At 46.2% G+C, this 17,736-nt stretch overlaps 1 protein-coding gene and 1 long non-coding RNA gene across 3 annotated transcripts in view; one reads left to right on the top strand and one right to left on the bottom strand.

Annotated features, from left to right (window-relative positions):
* LOC129550620 (uncharacterized) overlaps positions 1-17,736 on the top strand; it is an 81,870-nt gene that overhangs the window by 46,258 nt on the left and 17,876 nt on the right. The window lies entirely within an intron of this gene.
* On the bottom strand, positions 7,080-16,051 carry SERPINA11 (serpin family A member 11). Its single transcript, XM_055418456.2, has 4 exons — positions 15,379-16,051; positions 13,238-13,511; positions 10,210-10,357; positions 7,080-7,439 (listed from the first exon to the last, which is right to left on the bottom strand). Exons 1-4 carry the CDS (start codon positions 16,049-16,051, stop codon positions 7,236-7,238), a joined length of 1,299 nt encoding a protein of 432 aa, XP_055274431.2. The 3' UTR covers positions 7,080-7,235.

Raw genomic sequence — 17,736 nt, 5'->3', positions numbered from 1 at the left:
TTGTAAGAATACATCTGGCTTCTGACCATGAGAGGCTAAAATCACACTAATCCTTCCTCAAGGAAACTATAAATGCTGAATAAGATATAAAATATAGATGGTTAAAGGTACTGGAGAACAGTGTAGAAGCTTGAGGTAAGGACAGGGAGAAGATTCCAGAGAGAAGGGAAGTGTGCTACAGTGAAGCGACGTTTGCTGCTGGTTCTTCCCTCTAGGGCTTTTGCCGAATTCCAGTCTAGGGCACAGAATTGGGCGGAACACAGTGGCTTAGAGCCTATAACACTGTCACTAGGCTAAGAAAACAAAAATGACAGTTCAGAAGCAACAAGAAGTTAGGATGCAAAGGACCAATTATCTAGAAAACAGGGACCCACAAGGAAGTGAATTCAGTGTTCTGCACACAATTTCCCTTCAAGGACTTTTCTGCTTGTCCTCCATGAGTCATACAATTTCCCCTCTGTCCATGGGATTCTCCAGACAAAAATAATGGAGCAGTGAATGCATGGGATACCGAATAATCAGACAAAAGTTACCTGCTAAAATAACAGAGGTTTCAGCAGGCTCATGGTATTGAGGGAACAAGAACTTGTGCATGAACTTGTGAAGGGGGCAGTGGAGACCTCCTTATTGCTACATAAGGTGGGGGAAGGCCAAATAAAGCAGACCTCAAAAGATACTGAAACCCAATCTTGTCTCTTAGAGAGGATCTTTCTGTCCTCTCTCTGCCCAAGGGAAGAAAATAAAATATTCCCTTGAGAAAGAAGATAGTCACAACTACATAATTTTTGATATACATTGTTTGGCATCTAATAAAAACAACCAGGCATAACAAATAACAGAAAAAAAAATAGCTGCAGATGAAGAGGAAAAAATAGAGAATAAACATTCACAGGTATCTAGATATTGGAGCTATCAAGCAGACTTTCACCGTGATTATTCTGTATAAAGAAATAGAAGAAAAGACAGAGATGTGGAATCCACAAAAAGAAACAAATTATAATCCTAGTATTAAAAATAAAATAACTCCAGTTAAGAGTTCAGTAGAGGTATTCAATAGCAGTCCAAACAGAGGAAAAGAGAGGAGTGAGGGATGGGCAAATAGAAAATATTCATATTAAGCCTAGAGAGAAAAAAAGAACAGAAAATGCAGAAAAGCATTTAAGAGACATATGAGATGGGATGAAAACATCTAACAGAGGCATAAGCGTGGTCCCAGAAAAAGAAGAAAAAATTGGACTAAAAGCAACTTTTAAAGAGATAATTTCTGAGAATTCTTCTAAACAGACATCAAATTGCATATTCTAGAAGTTACATGAACCCCAAACAGGATTAGTACAAGAAAAACTGCACCCAGAGACATCATTTTAAAACAGTTGAAAGACCAAAAAAACAAAAAGAGAGAGAGAGAAGAAATTTAAAGCAGCCAGAGGGGGGAAAATTCATTACCTTCAAAGGATTATAAAAGTGATAGATAGCTTTTCAGCCAAAAATATGAAAGTCAAATATAATGGAATGACATCTTTCCAGCACTGAAAAAAAAAAAAATTTGCCTACTTAATACCCGGTGAAATTATCCTTCAAGAAAGAAGGCAAAATAAAAGTGCTTTCACGTGAATTAGTCTGGTTTCTTGGTCGGGAAAAGAGGCCCTGCAAGTAGTTTTTGTAATAAAGGGTTTTATTATAGGAACTGGGGCTCTCGGGGTGTGGGTGGGTTGGATGAGGATTTGAAGTTCCAGAAGGCTGCATCTGGGGAAACAGAAAGTCAACCAACTCTTCAGCCTAAAATACTGAAGCGGCATGCGTGTGCTTGTGTTCTCGGTCGTGTCTGACTCCTCGTGATCCCATGGGCTGTAACCTACCTGGCTTCTCTGTCCATGGGATTATTCCGGCAAGAATCCTAGAGTGGGTTGCCATTTCCTTCTCCGGGGGGATATTTCCCGACCCAGGGATCGAACCTGTGTCTCCTGCATTGGTAGGCAGGGTGATAGACAGTGGCTTTTATGATATTTTCCCCACAGGGTCCTGTGTATTCTTGTAGGCTGCACATGGCCAGGGCCTTAGTTCCAGCACTCAAGGCCTATTTACCTACAACCCAGGGCAAAATAAGTGTAACTGGCACTCTAAGGCATGGCAGAGGTGGTCAAGACCTACCAAAAAGAAAATGACAAGATCTTAAAAAATATAAATTTTAGGTAGCTGTTGACTTACCTGGAAAATGATCTGGTTCTTCATCCACTTATGGTTACTGGGGTAAGGGGGAGGGGGAGGGAGAGAGAGCTTGGGAGTTTGGGATGGAAAAGTACATGTTGCTATATTTAAAATAGATAACCAGCAAGGATCTACTGCATAGCACAGGGAACTCTGCTCAATATTCTGTAATAACCTAAATGGGAAAAGAACCTGAAAAAGAATAGATACATGGATATGTATAACTGAATCCCTGTGATGTAAACCAACACATCATTTTTAGTCAACCATATTCCCATATAACGTAAGAATTAAAAAAAAGAATGATCATGTTCTTCTAGATGGTTCGAAGTCTGGTTTGGAGTCTAAATACATCTGGAACCTGCACTCGGGGAGAAACATACTCAATTCACAGATGATTAAAAGTGACAGTTTGAGAAGGGAGTGAAGAAGCAGCCCAGTGAATGATCACCAACAACGATGTTTCTAGAGAAAACCCACAGGGCTCTCACCCAGGCATGCCTCTGCAGTCTCAGCCCTCATTTCTGGGGCAGCGGCTGCCCCTGAGTGCCACAGTGCTGTCACAGCCAATGTCCCCCCACAACAAATGTCCCTGCAGCAAGAGCGGTCTTGCCCTCCAGGTGGATTCCCTGGGCAAAGTCCCTGAAGGTTCTCCATTCACACCTTTGTGTTCTGAGGATGTTCTACCTACATGGTTTCACTGGGAGGGGTTATATCGCATACCTGAACCAGTGGTCACCTGAGGGATGCAGACATTCCCTAGAGCTGACCTATGCTCTGTGGGAATAAAGGGCAACCTTGAGAGCTGGGGCAGCCAAGAGAATAGGGTGGGGAATAAAACCACCGTCACTGAGCACCTCCTGTATGCTGCTGCTGCTGCTAAGTCACTTGTGTCCGACTCTGTGTGACCTCACAGACGGCAGCCCACCAGACTCCTCTGTCCAGGGGATTCTCCAGGCAAGAAGGCTGGAGGGGGTTGCCATTTCCTTCTCCACCTACTGTATAACAGGTGCTTAATGCTTTGCACTCATGACCTCATTTGATGCTCACAATTCAGTGTGTGTTTTTTTTAATGGATATAACAGTATTTGAGTTATCTATTTCTTCTTTAAAAATAATTATTTTACTTATAAATAAAAGTAAAATTTTACTTAAAAATAAAATTTATTTTACTTATATATTTATAACATTTCACTGCCTCAGCAGTGAAATAAATATAAGTAAATATTTATTTATTTTTGACTGTGCTGGGTCTTCACTGGTGCATGAGCTTTTCTCTAGTTGCCCTGAGCTGGGGTTACTCTTCATTGTGGTGTGTGGGTCTCTCATTGTGGTGGCCTCTCCTGCTGTGGAGTGCAGGCTCTACAGTGCACGGGCTTCAGTAGTTGAGGCCCACGGGCTCAGTAGTTGCAGCTCCCGGAGTCTAGAGCACAGACTCAGTAGTTACGGCGAACGGGCTTAGTTGCTCCATGGCAAGTGGGATTTCCTGAATCAGGGGTCAAACCCATGTCTCCTGCATTGGCAGGCAGATTCTCTAAGCCCTGTACATTGGGTTTGGGGTTTTCCATTGTGCCGAAGAGGCTGAGGTACAGACTGATCAAGCATCTTGTCCAAGGTTGTCCAGCCAGTGGGAGGTAGCAAGAATTCACTCGTGTCCAGAAGTCTGCCTCAACTGGTCTCCCCAGGAAAGGTGAAAAGAGAAGATAGGAGAGAAAGCGGGCTGTCTGCCCAGCTTGAAAGGGAGTGGGTTCCCTCCCACTAATCCCTCCCATGGGACTCTGCATGTCCTTACACCACGTCCTTCATCAGGCTGCTTCCTTCTCACCTCTGAGGCTTTGCCTCAAAATTTCACCAGGTGGCATACCTCCCCCCTCACAGCGTTACATTAGGAAACGTGTTCCACTGCTTCCTTTGTGTCAGTCCCCAACTCAGGTAATGGCTCTCAACAGATGAATACACACGTCTCTGTCCTCCAGGCATGCTTCTGGGTCTTTCCCTGTAACGTCTCCTGCAAAGGCTCCTGCTCACGGGGTTTCCCCCTCCTTCCCTTCTCCAGCCTAGGGGGTCAGGTCATTGCAGTATAGAAGCCAAGGAGGTGTGTTTGGGTGACTTTCGAGTTGATCTCCTGGCCTGTGAAAGTGAAAGTGAACTGAAGTCGCTCAGTCGTGTTCGATTCTTTGGGACCCCATAGACTGTAGGCCACCAGGCTCCTCCATCCATGGGATTTTCCAGGCAAGAGTACTGGAGTGGGTTGCCATTTCCTTCTCCAGGGGATCTTCCTGACCCAGGGATCAAACCTGGGTTTCCCGCATTGTAGGCAGACGCTTTACCGTTTGAGCCACCAGGGAAGTCCAGGAGGTGTGCCCTAGAGGTGAAGCATATGGGCTCTGGAGCTGAACAGCCTGGTTCTACTCCAGGCTCTGCCATGGGCTAGCAAACCATGCCTCAGTTTCCCCACCTGGAAGTGGGACGCAGAGCAGAACTACTTATCATGATTTCAGGGGGGCAACTACTAAATTTATTGATATCTGTCAATTGCCTATAATGCTGTTTAATCCATAGTATTGAATGCACAGTGGGCACTGCACACAGAGAGGGAGACTTGAAAGGCTGGTCAGTGGTTCTGTGATCACCACGCCTACGCTGGAGCAGAGAGTTAAGAAATATCTCTAGACCCCTGGCTGCCTTGGTCTCAGTTCAGAGCCTCTTCTCCAGGAGGGAGGATTGGACTCCACTTGTTGTAGTTTCCCTTGGTAGGAAGGCTGAAAGGGAGCACACAACATGTTCCTCTGAAATTCAGCTTCATCCCAGGGTGCTCTGCTCAGTCACCATCAAGGGTCCTTCATATGCATCAGAGGTACACTTTCCTGGGTCTATTCTCACCCACAGAGAACTCATCCTCCGCTGTCCTTCTCTAGGGCAGTGGTCCCCAACCTTTCAGGGACCAGGGACTGGTTTCATGGAAGATAAAGTTTCGTGGTGCCCGGGATGGTTTCAAGCACATTACATTTATTGTGCACTAGGATTATTGTTGGTTCCACCTCAGATCAGAAGGCATTGGATCCTGGTGGTTGGACCCTCTGCTTTAGTGTTTATTTACCTGTTTCCTTTCCGCCAATAGAATGTAAGCCCCACGAGGGCAGGGCTTATTGTCTGCTTTTTTCACTGCCCTATTCCCAGTGCCTAACGGTACCCGGCACTTAGCACATAGTAGGTGTTCAGTAAATCTGTGTTGAGGCAGAGCACGTGTTTATCTCCATAGCGGTGCATGTAGCCCATGCGATGGCCACCTACCTGCACACTTTAATTTTTTTAACTTAAAAAACTTTTTTTTCCTTTATTTCTGCAAGAGCCAATTCCAGTGTTGAAGAGGATTTTGGCAGCTCTTCAAGCTTTTGAAGGTTAACTCTTATTTAGTTTTTAGTTCAAAGCAACAGAGAGGTTTTGTGCTTGGCAGGTTGCCAGGACACGAGGCGGGCCTCCTGAGATCCCCTCCATTCTAATAAGAAAAGTATGGTCCGCACAGGCAGGCAGGGCAGGGTGGGGAGGGGTGCAGAGGGCCCAAGGGGGCTGGTTGGACATGGGGTCACGTGTGCTGGTGGCCTGGCGGAGGCAGGAGGTGGGATGAGACAGGACAGGGCACAAGGTGGGAGTGGATTTAGTGCAATGCCTTTTCTGGCTGACCCCTCACACTGGCTCCACCACACCTGGTCTCATCCACACCCACCTGTTAGGATTCTCCAATCACTGCTTCGTCCACACCCACATCTGCTTACACACTTGTACAGCCACACCCCGCTGTGGACAAAACAGAGTCCACACCCTTTACCCTGGCAACCAAAGCCTCCAACATGTAACTCCGTATCCCTCTCCAGCGTGACTTTCTCCTGTGATCTGACGCAAGCCTTCTATTGCTGTGAAGCTCGTCCTCTCTCCTTTTCTCAGAATATGTGTTTTCCTTTCTTTTCTCTGGTGGTCTTTGCCCATAACATATCTCCTCTATCTTCTCCTGGACTGTCTTACCCTCTTTCTATTTCAGGCTTCCCTGGCTTTCAAGATCCAATTCAAGTCTTACCTCCTTGGGAGGAGGGTGGTGGAGTCCTACCACTTGCTCTTGTTGGTACAGCTTCTTCCTAGACATGTACCGTCCACAGTCACCCTCTAGGCACCGACTTCATTGTGGGGATGTTTGTCACATGCAGGTACATGCACGCAGCTGTGTTGGCACCTCTGAGTTTCCCCACGACTTCCAGACAGATGCCTTTTTAAGACTGGAGGGGTACACTTGTAGGAGTGGGCCTTCTGACCCCCAAAAGGATGCATCATTGCTTACATGCAAATTCATCCCACTGATCAAGATTGCACCATAAGCCCACTGTCTCACCAGGCCATGTTGATTTTTCCACTTTCTTTGATCTGGAGTTGTCCTTGGACACTTGACCTCTGTTTCTGGATTTTATTTCATTGGCCCATCCTCACACCCCCTTCTTTTCATAGAACATGGCTTACAGCTCCTGCCCTGCTTCAATCTCCTCTCAAGGTGAACTAACTTCTGACATCCAGGCAATGATAATTCAGGTTGACATCACTTTGCTACATAGCCAAGATGGGTCACCAAGCAGCGAGAGATTCACTTACTCCTCCTGATGTCCTTTGTGCCTTTTCTTAAGACTTTTGCCCAAAGAACACTCAGGGAGGATCATCAGTGATAGCAGCATTGACGGACGATTCCAGGGAGGCCATAACCCAAGGCTGTTCTCATCGCCAGCTTTCTGGCCACAGCTGACTCCAGATTGGAGGAGGCAGTAGAGTGAATGACTGACCCCTGCTCTTGCAAGCATCCCCCATTGTGCTCAACCCCCTCTTGCAAGCATCACTCCTCACTGTTCAAAAAACACAGGGTCAACTTTATTAGCATCTCTGCACACCGATTCACTGGTCCTCACAGCAGCCCTGAGATGCCGGTTGGTGCTGGCCCTACTGTTTTTTGAAAAGGGGACAAGACACCCCCTGGCCTCCCACGATGGTCACCCAGCAGCTGGGTTGACAACTTTTCCCAGGAAGAGTGGGCTCTCAGTGGTCACCTCCCAAAGGAGCAGGAGGAAAGGCCGGTTAAAACGGGCGTGTGGGGCCGATGTCGCGTTCAGAGACCGAGGCTGGGAGAGGAGGCCGGAGGCCACAGCTGCCTCGGTTCCCCGCTCACTCACGTCCACTGTCGCCTTGTGTGACACCTAGAAGGAGGGCAGAGGGGCAGAGACAGCATGGAGTCAGGGCGCTTCAAAGGGGCGAGGCCACCTTGTGCAGCAGAGGGAGATGGAGGCGGAGTTACCCCACTCAGGCCCCGCCCTCCCAGGAAGCAACTCCTGCCTTCACTCCATTTCCTTCCTTCACGGGTTTCTCTGCCTCCATCATCTCCTGGGGTGTCACCCTGGCCATGCTGTTTGCTCTTTGAAGGAGAGACAGGTAGGCCTGAATGGGGCTGAGGGCTGCATGAGCATGCGTATTTGCTCAGTCATGTCCAACCCCATGGACTGTAGCCTGTCAGGATCTTCTGTCCATGGGATTCTCCAGGCAAGAATACTGGAGGGGGTTGCCATTTCCTTCTCCAGGGGATCTTCCCCATCCAGGGATGGAACCCAGGTATCCTGCATCTTCTGCATTGGCAGGTGGATTCTTTACCACTGCACCACGTGGGAAGCCTGCTCAAGCATGCACCAGTCTGTAAAAACCCAACAGTGACTTTTAGGAGCATTTCCCAAGTGCTCGGGTTTACATGGCACAGGCTGGAGAGTCATTTTCTGCTACGAGCTGCACTTGTTCTCACTAAGTCTCAGTTTTCTCATCGTTAAAATGGCCTGCTCCGCCTAAGTCAATGGTTTCCAAAATGAGCTCAGCAAAACCAGGTTGTCTGATGTGCCAAGCCCTCTACTGGCCTCCATGAAAAGAATTCTGCTCTTCACTGTTTACAATAGCTAGGACATGGAAGCAACCTAGATGTCCATCAGCAGATGAATGGATAAGGAAGTTGTGGTATGTATACACAATGGAATATCACTCAGCTCTAAAAAAGAACACATTGAGTCAGTTCTAATGAGGTGGATGAAACTGGAGCCTATTATATAGTAAAGCAAGTCAGAAAGAGAAACACCAATACAGTATATTAACACATATATATGGAATTTAGAAAGATAGTAAAGATGTAAAGAAAACTTTTGGACTATGTGGGAGAAGGTGAGGGTGGGATGATTTGAAAGAATAGCTTTGAAACATGTATATTACCATATGTAAAATAGATGACCAGTGCAATTTCAATGCATGAAGCAGGGCGCTCAAAGCTGATGCTCTGGGACAACCCAGAGGGATGGGGTGGGGAGGGAGGCGGGAGGAGGTTTCAGGATGGGGGGACATATGTGCACTCATAGCTGAGTCATGTCGATGTATGGTGCAAACCACCACAATATTGTAAAATAATTAGCCTCCAATTAGAATAAACTAATTTTTTAAAAAAGAATTCTGCTCTTTTAAAACCTTGTACCTGCATGCTAAGTCACGTCAGACTCTTTGCAACCCTATGGGCTGTAGCCCGCCAGGCTCCTCTGTCCATGGGATTGTTCAGGCAACAATACTGCAGTGGGTTGCTATTTTCTCCTCCAGGGGATCTTCCTGACCCAGGAACTGAACTCGCATCTCTTATGACTCCTGCGTTGGCAAGCAGGTTAGTTACTACTAGTGCCACCTGGGAAGCCCTTTAAAGCCTCATTTTCACACAACTCCTTAGGAAGGTTTCTGAGGCTTTAAATTTAATTAAATTGAAAATGCTGGCCTTGACAATCTCATTTCTAAAAAGATTTGTAAGGAGATAAATCTAACAACGAAGGTTACCATAAAATAAATCCTTTAAAAGGTTAAATTATTCCTTTTTCCTCTTGTTTGCTTTCTCCATGGTGGGCAGGCACACACACACACACGCACACACTCAACACCTTGTCCTTGTTCCCTAGTTTCATGTTTCAAAACTCAGCTGCTCTTTCCAAACTTGAAGACAAAATTGTATACTTTCTTTATGAAATTCCTAGCAAAGACTAAACTGATAATTAATGACTCTACCTTAGGAAAGTAATGGAAGAACAGAAAGGTCTTTTTGATCTTCCCTCTTATGGGAAATTGCATTCTTCTTCTCAAATATGAACTCTCCCTTCCTGGAGGCTGTCATCAGCCCCCGCCCCTGCCTGCAGCCTGCAGTGCCTCCTGCAAGAGAACATGAGCCCACCCCACTGACGGCTGTCTTAACTGTGGGATTCGTCTTAGTCAATGAGTAGCCTTGACAGAGGCCATGAGTGAGGAGAAGTGCTAAGAGACATTGCATATTTTCAGTTTTTTTCCCCACTGCCATGAGAATGGCATGTCCCACACAGAAGCCTCTCTCTCAACCTACATTCTAGAATGAAGACATGCGAAGTAGGTTTGTAGCGAGATGTAGTGATAGACCTCTGATATGCTGTAATAAACCTCTGTTACGAGAAGACACTGAGATCTGGGGACTGTTTGTTACTATAGCAAAGCTGATGGAGACACTTCCTGTTCATGCCCACTGCTCTCTACAGATAGAATCTCACTGCCTGCCTTCAGTTGAGTTCAGTTCAGTTCAGTCGCTCAGTCGCGTCCGACTCTTTGTGACCCCATGAATCACAGCACGCCAGGCCTCCCTGTCCATCTGGAGGAAGTTTAAAGGATAAAAAGAAGGCTGGTCCCACCCCTGGGGAAATTCTGGCTCCATGGATGGGCGTCTACTCTATTCACGACTCTGTTCCTTCTTTGAAGAAGTCTAGAAGAAAGGGGAGTAAAAAGGGAGCTGCCAGTGAAAAGAAGCCTTAAAGATTGTGATATTAAGGAACCAGAAAAGAAAAAAAGGAGCACTTGACTTTCAAATGAACCTTATGTCAAAGGAGAAAATACCCTCCCCCTCCCAGCCAACACACACATCCACATACACCAACTTACCCTGGAGATTGTTCTGTTGAGCTGCCCAGTGATTCCTGAGTAGTCAGCTTCTGAGTTGAATAAGCTGGTTAGACCAACATGGGGAAGTATCTCTTCCAGGTTATATGTTCCAGAAATGGAAAACTTTGGCAGGTGCAAATCCAGCAGGCTGGAGAGAGAATTATACAGGCTGCTCTTGCCCTGTGTGTGGGCACCCTGAGCTTTGGGAGGGAGACGTGCTCCCCAGGGTGGGAGAATTGGGCTTCTCATGATACCACTTCTTATGCCAGAACATCCCACAATCCAGAACCCCCTTTTCTTCAGACCACACAGAGTATGTTGTCTGGATCTAAGAAGACTCCTGGCATAGGTCTTCATCTTTGTCACATTTCTGGAGGAATTTCTGGGTGCTGGACATTGGGTTAGGTTTCCAAGGCTTCCCTGACTAAAGTCACAGAGGAACCACGGAAGGTAAATGCGGTTAACATTGCCGTATCTGATTCATTAGCAAGTTCTGTTGGCTCAGTTTCTGAACTATACTCTAAATCCATCTACTGGCAATACCTTAATAAAGCTACACCGTCTCTCACCTGTCTGGACTTCAGGGGCCGTTGAAGACCTGATGGGAGACCTTGCATGTAAAGTGACGTCATGAATCCAGAGTAACTCTCCCTCCTGCTACTGCCATGCCTTTGCCATCAGATTGTTTTATTCCTGGTGTTATATTCAGAGAATTCTGTCCCTTTCTTCCTGTGATTATTCATCTCTGAAATTATTGCTTAATAATTGTCATGACACCTGCAAGCTTGGTTTAGTTACCAGCCAGCTTGGAAACTTATGCCTCAAATAAATTCAAATTAGAGATGCTAATTCAGATTATTTTTTACTGGTTTAACTCCTGGGCCAATATGAGGGTACAGATGTCTAACTGAAGTAGGAGGTAGTGGGAAGTCAGTGAGTTGAAAAGTGATAAAAAGGAAACAAATGTGGAGGACAGAAAGCAGTAGAGTATGGCAGAAATTACACTGGCCAGTTTTTGAGCCTATCAGACACAATTTTCACAGGCAGCATTTGGAAGGCAGGTCCCGCCATGGAGCGGGGTTTGAGTACAGCCTAGCTGAGGGGTGTCTTTTAGAGAGCCCAACATAAGAGTAGGTGTTCAATCAATGTAAATAAAGAAATGGAGTTATCAGAAAAGAACAAGTCCCTTGGGCAGACTAGCCTTTCTCATAGCTGAATAAAGGAAAACCTGGCAGCTTGAATTTTCCCTGTCTGGAAGCCCATTCAAATGATATCATGATATTGTAACTCTCTGGCACAACACATGGTATCAGGCCACAACTGAGGTTTAGATAAATAATCTAGGTTGGTTTTGATTTTTGAAGGTCAAAGTGGGAGGTCAAAACAGACCATTCTTAAGAAAAAAAAAATCTACTGGTCTAGAAGATTCTATGGTACTTCCTCCTGTGATGGGGGAAAGGGCAGGTTCATCCCAAGGGAGCTTGAGAATATGGGGCTGGAATCAAACTGACCAGAGCTGTTTAGATTCGCAGACAGCAGGAGTAATGCCTCAAATCCTGACCTCTGTCTTTGACCTGTATCTTTTATTTGGTACTTGAATATCTACCCAAACACGGAACACCGTTTCTCTATTCTTGGTACCTGTGCCACTGGGGTGCTGAGAGAAGGCTCCCACGGGGATGAAGGTGACTGACACCTATCAAGTAGTGATGGTGGATTTAAGAGGTTTAGTCTATACCCCATCCCTTTGAAGCCAGTGAATGTTCTGACCAAAAGAATATGGCAGAAATGATGTTGGCTAACTTCTGAAACCAGGCCTTAAAAAAGAGGGAGCCTTCACTTCCTGCCTTTCAGCATGCTCCCTCTTGGATCCCTGAACTGTCATATAGCAATTCCAACTGTGCTGAGCCGCTGTGCAGAAGCCCAAGCTAGCCTCATGGAAATGCTACATGGAGAGAGAGATGCCTGCTAAGCTCTTAGCTCAGCCAGCCAGTCAGCTCCGGCTCTAGATATCCAAGTGGAGGAAACTTCAATGCTCCACTTCTGGCCACTATCTGACTCCAACTACGAGAGACGCAAGTGAGAACCGCCCAGCTGAACCCAGTCCACCCGTAGAATCAAGAGAGACACTAGATGGGTGTTTTTCAAGCTATTCTTTTGGGGGTGGATTATTATGCAGCAAGAGGTAATTAGAACTTGAGGCCAGCTTTTATCCAGAGTACCCCATAAAGGAAGATACACCTCAAGAATGAGTCAGTTGGAGTATGTGGTCTAGGGAAACCAGAAAAGGCTAAAACCACTATGAGAAAAACCACAAACCAAAAAGCAAGTGAGAGAGAAGGGGATAGGTAGAGTTCCCCCAAACTGGCAATTGGCATTTTTATTTTTACAATGTTCTTCTTGGTATTTAGCTTCTTTAAGGAATGTTTTAACTAAAAAAGAGCCACTCTTAAGAAATACCCCCTGTTCTTGTGAATCATAATTATTCTTAATATTGGATAATTGTCCTTGATCTGATTTGTTATGTACACTTAGCTGTCTTCTGGTAGTAAATTATTATCTGGAGAAAAAGACAAGAGGAAAAGCAGAAAGATGTCCAGGAACAAGATGAATACCCGGTGAGCCCTTCTCCTGCACCAGGTACCACTCTCATATTCTATACGTATTAACTTGATTAATCCTCCAAGCAACCCAGTGTGGTGGTTATGATGGCCCCATTTTACATTTGAGAAAATTTGAGACCCATGTCCTGGAGAAGGGCATGACAACCCACTCCAGTATTCTTGCCCAGAGAATTCCATGGGCAGAGGAGCCTGGTGGGCTACAGTCTGTGGGGTCACAAAGAGTCGAACATGACTGAGCAACTAAGAACTGAGACCCACATGGCAAGAATTGCCCAAGATCACATAGTTGGTTAACTGGTAGTGCAGAGAGCCAAGCTAGGGCTTAGGATCTTGCAACTGGAGTTGATCAAGACCTGCTGGTTTCTCATACAAAGTCAGCCAGAGTCCTTCCCTCTGGCACTTACCTGGGGAGGAGCAATTTATCCCATTTCTTCAGGGTCTCTGGCTGCAGAGCGGCCTCCACCTGCGCCATCTTCCCTGGGTCAGGGAGGATCAGCAGGGCCTGGGCATTTCCTCTGTATTCCAGCTGCAGGACAGTGCAGGCCACTTCCTGGTCATAGAGGAACCTGTGCATTTCCTTCTGGTGCATCATGGGGATGCGGAGAGAGGTCCTCCCATCCACAAAGAAGCTCTCTTGCTTCCGGGTCTGGTAGCGATTGAAAGGATGCTTCCACTTGGCTTAGGACACAAACCCCACAAAAACCATGAGAAGACATTCTAAGAGGGCAAGCCTGGGGAGACATATACTAAGCCACACTGGTTAGAGATGCAGAATCTCTCACAGTCCTGTCCAGGTGTGCAGTACTTTCTTTCTTTCTACTTACTATCTCCACCCACAATCATCTCCTGCCTTGACCTCCTGAAAACACTGGTCTTGGTGATGGGGGAGGGGGCTGGCTCATCCTGTCCCTCATGCCCACCCCCAATCCATGACCAAGCATTGCTGATTTTGTCTCCAAAGTCACGACTTTATTTGAGGCCACCATCTGACTTTGAACCATTTCAAGAACCTCCTGACTTGTCTGTGTTCCACCCTTATTCTCCTCCAAATAATTTTCCAGATTGTAGCCAGACTAAATTTGCACCAGTCTAATTAAATATGCTTCTTTCTTGAAAATGCAACGGTAACCCTTTTCCTTGGACCTTTGCACATAGTGTATTTCAACCTGAACCCTCTTCCATTCATTTCTCCCATAGCTTGTTTGTCTGAGTAAGTCTAACTCATTCTGTGTGTCTTAGCTTAGATGCCTTCTCTTCCAGTAAGCCTTCCCTCACTCTTTGAATCTGGAAAGTTGTATCTTTCAAGAACTCCAGAACAACCATATCTAACCAGAGAGTATCACTTTCCCACTGAGTTGTGGTTGTGTTTTTACTTACTGACAACTCACATGGGACTGTGGCCTACACAAGAATGAGAAAACTCTGTCTTATTCATATGGTTGTTATGTAGTCGCCAAGTCATGTCCAACTTTTTATAACCCTATGGACTGTAACCCACCAGGCTCCTCTGTGAATGGGATTTCCCAGGCAAGAATATTGGAGTGGCTTACCATTTCCTTCTCCAGGGGATCTTCCCAACCCAGGGATCAAACCTTTGTCTCCAGCAGATTTCCCCAAAAGGTAATCAAAGTCCTTGTGATATAGTTAGTACTTAATGCATGCTTTTGAATGAATGAATAACATTCCTAGAGGCCTTAAACATAAAGCCAAAGTTTACCTTGAAAATCATTCATTCAGCAAATGTCCTTAACCTGAACACATCCTTAAACCTGTGTCAGACTCAAGAGAATCAATGATTTCGACTCAGACCCTAATGGTGCGAACCCAAGGATGTGAGGACTACACACCAACCCTAGGATACTGGTTGCCTTTAGGGAGGGATAGAAGAAGGAAAATGGGACCAGGGAAGGATTAAGAAGGAATTGGATGTATCTTCAATATTTCATTTAAAAAAAACCTGAAGTGAATGGCAAAATGTTAGTATGTGTTAATTCTTGGTACATGGTGGTTTTTATATCATTCTCTACATATTTCTGTAGGTTTGAAACAGGCAATGATATAAAACATAAAATATTTCCCTAATATTGAATTACTAATAGAAAAATAAGATTACCTGTAAATTGTATTAAAAAATCGGAGTAAAAGTAGAACAGCAAAAACATGGCAAAAGAAATCAAATATTGATAAATTAAGAAGTAGCGATTTAAGACCAAGGCTTCTCTGGTGGCTAAGTGGTAAAGAGTTCACCTGCCAATGCAGGAGACGCAGGTTCAATCCCTGGGTTGGGAAGATCCACTGGAGATGGAAATGGCAACCTACCCCAGTATTCTTGCCCAGGAAATCCCATGGACAGAGGAGCCCGGAAGGCTACAGCCCATAGTGTGGCAAGAAACAGACATGACTTAGTGACTAAACAACAATAAAAACAGATAAGACCAGTATTTAAATATAGGGAGGTAACTTCCAGAAGATACAGCTATAGACTTTTACATAAGTGCCTTTTAGGGGCAGGGTTGGAGATGGAGGAGCCTGAGCCAGCCCTCACCTTTAAAGAACATATAATTCAAGAGAACCATGAGTGTGTCTTGGGTGAACTCCTCCAGGCAGTCCATGACCTGCCCGTACGTTTGCCTGCTCACATAGCCATTAATCTGCTTCCTAGTTGCATCAGAGTTTGTGAAGTTGGCAGAAAAGGCAAAAACTCCATACAGCTCCCTGATGTTGTCCAAAATGTGCTGCTGAGGCTTCATCTGCGTGTCCAGGAACAGGGAGTTGCCTAGTTTCAGTTCCAATTTGGGACTGGGTAGGTCAAGGGTGTGGATGAGGCTCTGGAAACCCCGGTGGATGTCGGCTTCTGGGGTCTCGGTGAGGTTGAAGCCAAGGCCCTCCAGGATCTGAGTCCGGGTATCATCTTGCGCCCCCAGAGAGAGCAGGGCCAGGGTGCTGGAGAGGCTCACTGGGGAGAAGAAGATGTTTCCTGGGGTTTCTGCTGCCAGCTGCTTGTACAGACGCAAGGCGAAGCTGGTAAGAGTGGGTGTGATTTTCTGGTAGGCGGGGAGGGACTCTGAGAGTTGACCACGGGGGGCTTCAGGCACCCTCAGGCTCTTATCTCCATGGGCAGGAAAGGGCTGACAGTGGACAGAGGCCAGGATCCCAGCTCCCAGCAGCCAAAGCCATGCTGGCCCCATCCTCTGAAAACAAGATGGGGAACACGTCATCCTTCTTCATAAACAGCCTTGTGTTTACACAGTAAACCCACATCCAGGCTGGATCCCATAGAGATGTCAAGTGGGGCACTGCAGAGGGCAAGGAGGGGGTGAGCAAGCCGGCTCCAGACACTTTCCCCCAGGGCTTCAGTCACAGCAGGAGCCCCTTCTCAGCTTTATGTATTGATTCATCTATAAGAGTTTGTTGATTTTTCTGAACGATTAACCCCCTCCCCCGCAAAATAAACTCCAACAACTTCCCTGGTCTTTACCCCTTGCCTTCCTCCTCCCTGCCTCCCTTCCTTCTTCCTTCCATCCCTTCTTTCCTTTTTCTTTCTACTTTCTGGTCAATCTTTCAATCATTCGTTAACTTTCAAAGACTGCAGTGACCCTCAATAGTATAGGACAAAAGTCAGGACACTGTGACAGGAGTGATGCCGGCCACCTCTGCACTTGCGTGTGGCCTTTAACTAGCATCTTGCCTGCTGGAGGGGATAAGATGCTGCATGGACCTCCTGGCCAGGCTCTCCTGGAAGGAGGCGTGCCCTCTACTCTTCTGGTCTCCATGAGCTGGAGTGTGGATGCGACGATCAGCCTTAGAGACCTTATGGGTGAGGGCAGCTCATGAGGCGGGGCAAAGCCACGGGATGAATGGGGCCTCGGGGTGAGGGGAGAGGAAAGAGATCTACTCCATCTCTGTTATCTCCAGTAGCTCTTGTCACTTGCAGGGGCTGAAACCTGTATCTTAACTGATGGAGAGATTTAGGAAAGACATCTGCTGAATTGAGTCTCCCACCCACAAATTCAAATGTCGAAGTCCTAATCCTTAGCATATCAGAACATGGTCTTATTGGGAAATAGAGTCATTGAGTTGTAATCAGTTAACATGAGGTTGTGTGCATTCAGGCTAAGCGGCTTCAGTTATGTCCGACTCTTTGCAACCCTACAGGCTGTAGCCCACTAGGCTCCTCTGTCCATGGGATTCTCCAGGCAAGAATACTAGAGTGGGTTGCCATGTCCTCCTCCAGGGGAGTCTTTCTGACCCAGGGATTGAATCTGCGTCTCTTATGTCTCTGAAGCTCTAATATGAAGTTGCATGGGCCCTAATCTATATGACTGATGTCCTTATAAAGAGGGGAACTGAACACAGGGACACACACACAGGGAGAAGGAGATGTAAGGATGAAGGCAGAGATCAATCAGGGTGATGATTCTACAAGCCAAGAACACCTAAGATTACAGGGGCAAAGAGAGCGGCCTGGAGCAGACTCCCACCTTGGAGCCTCAGGACCCAGCCTTGCCGAGACCTCAAACTTGGATTTCTTTTCCTCAGAACTGTGAGAATCCATTTCTGTTGCGTAAGCCACCCAGTTTGTGGAAGGTTGTTAATGCAGCCTAGGAAACAAATACAATAGCTCCTGTGCTTTAAGGAGCTCATTAATATGACTCCATTGATATCATCCATAGTATCATAATATCATTAATATCACTCTATTAATATGAGGTGGCCAGAAGAGCCTTTATGACACTCCTAGGGGGTCAAAGTGCTTCGGGATGAGGAGTATAGCATCTGCTCGGGGTGAAGGCTTATCACACACACACCCCCACATCCACGCAGAGCATGCACTCGGCCCCCACTCCCACCTTGCTGTCCTTCGTAAGGAGTCCCATCCCCTTGCTCTTTTCAAGACTGACCC

Source organism: Moschus berezovskii, chromosome 21, assembly GCF_049115385.1.
Source record: "Moschus berezovskii isolate FMDL1 chromosome 21, NW_MosBer_1.0, whole genome shotgun sequence".
In the NCBI taxonomy this organism is placed as follows: domain Eukaryota; kingdom Metazoa; phylum Chordata; class Mammalia; order Artiodactyla; family Moschidae; genus Moschus; species Moschus berezovskii.
This window is presented reverse-complemented; position numbering and strand designations above follow the sequence as displayed.

What these genes read in the sequence shown, in the direction of transcription:
- SERPINA11 (XM_055418456.2), bottom strand. Translation starts at nt 16,051, where the DNA reads ATGACGTGTTCCCCATCTTGTTTTCAGAGGATGGGGCCAGCATGGCTT. An exon ending in GAATTATATGTTCTTTAAAG is followed by an intron (nt 13,512 to 15,378) that starts GTGAGGGCTGGC and finishes TTGTGTCCTAAG; the next exon opens with CCAAGTGGAAGCATCCTTTC. An exon ending in TCAACAGAACAATCTCCAGG is followed by an intron (nt 7,440 to 10,209) that starts GTAAGTTGGTGT and finishes CCCTCCTTCTAG; the next exon opens with GTGTCACACAAGGCGACAGT.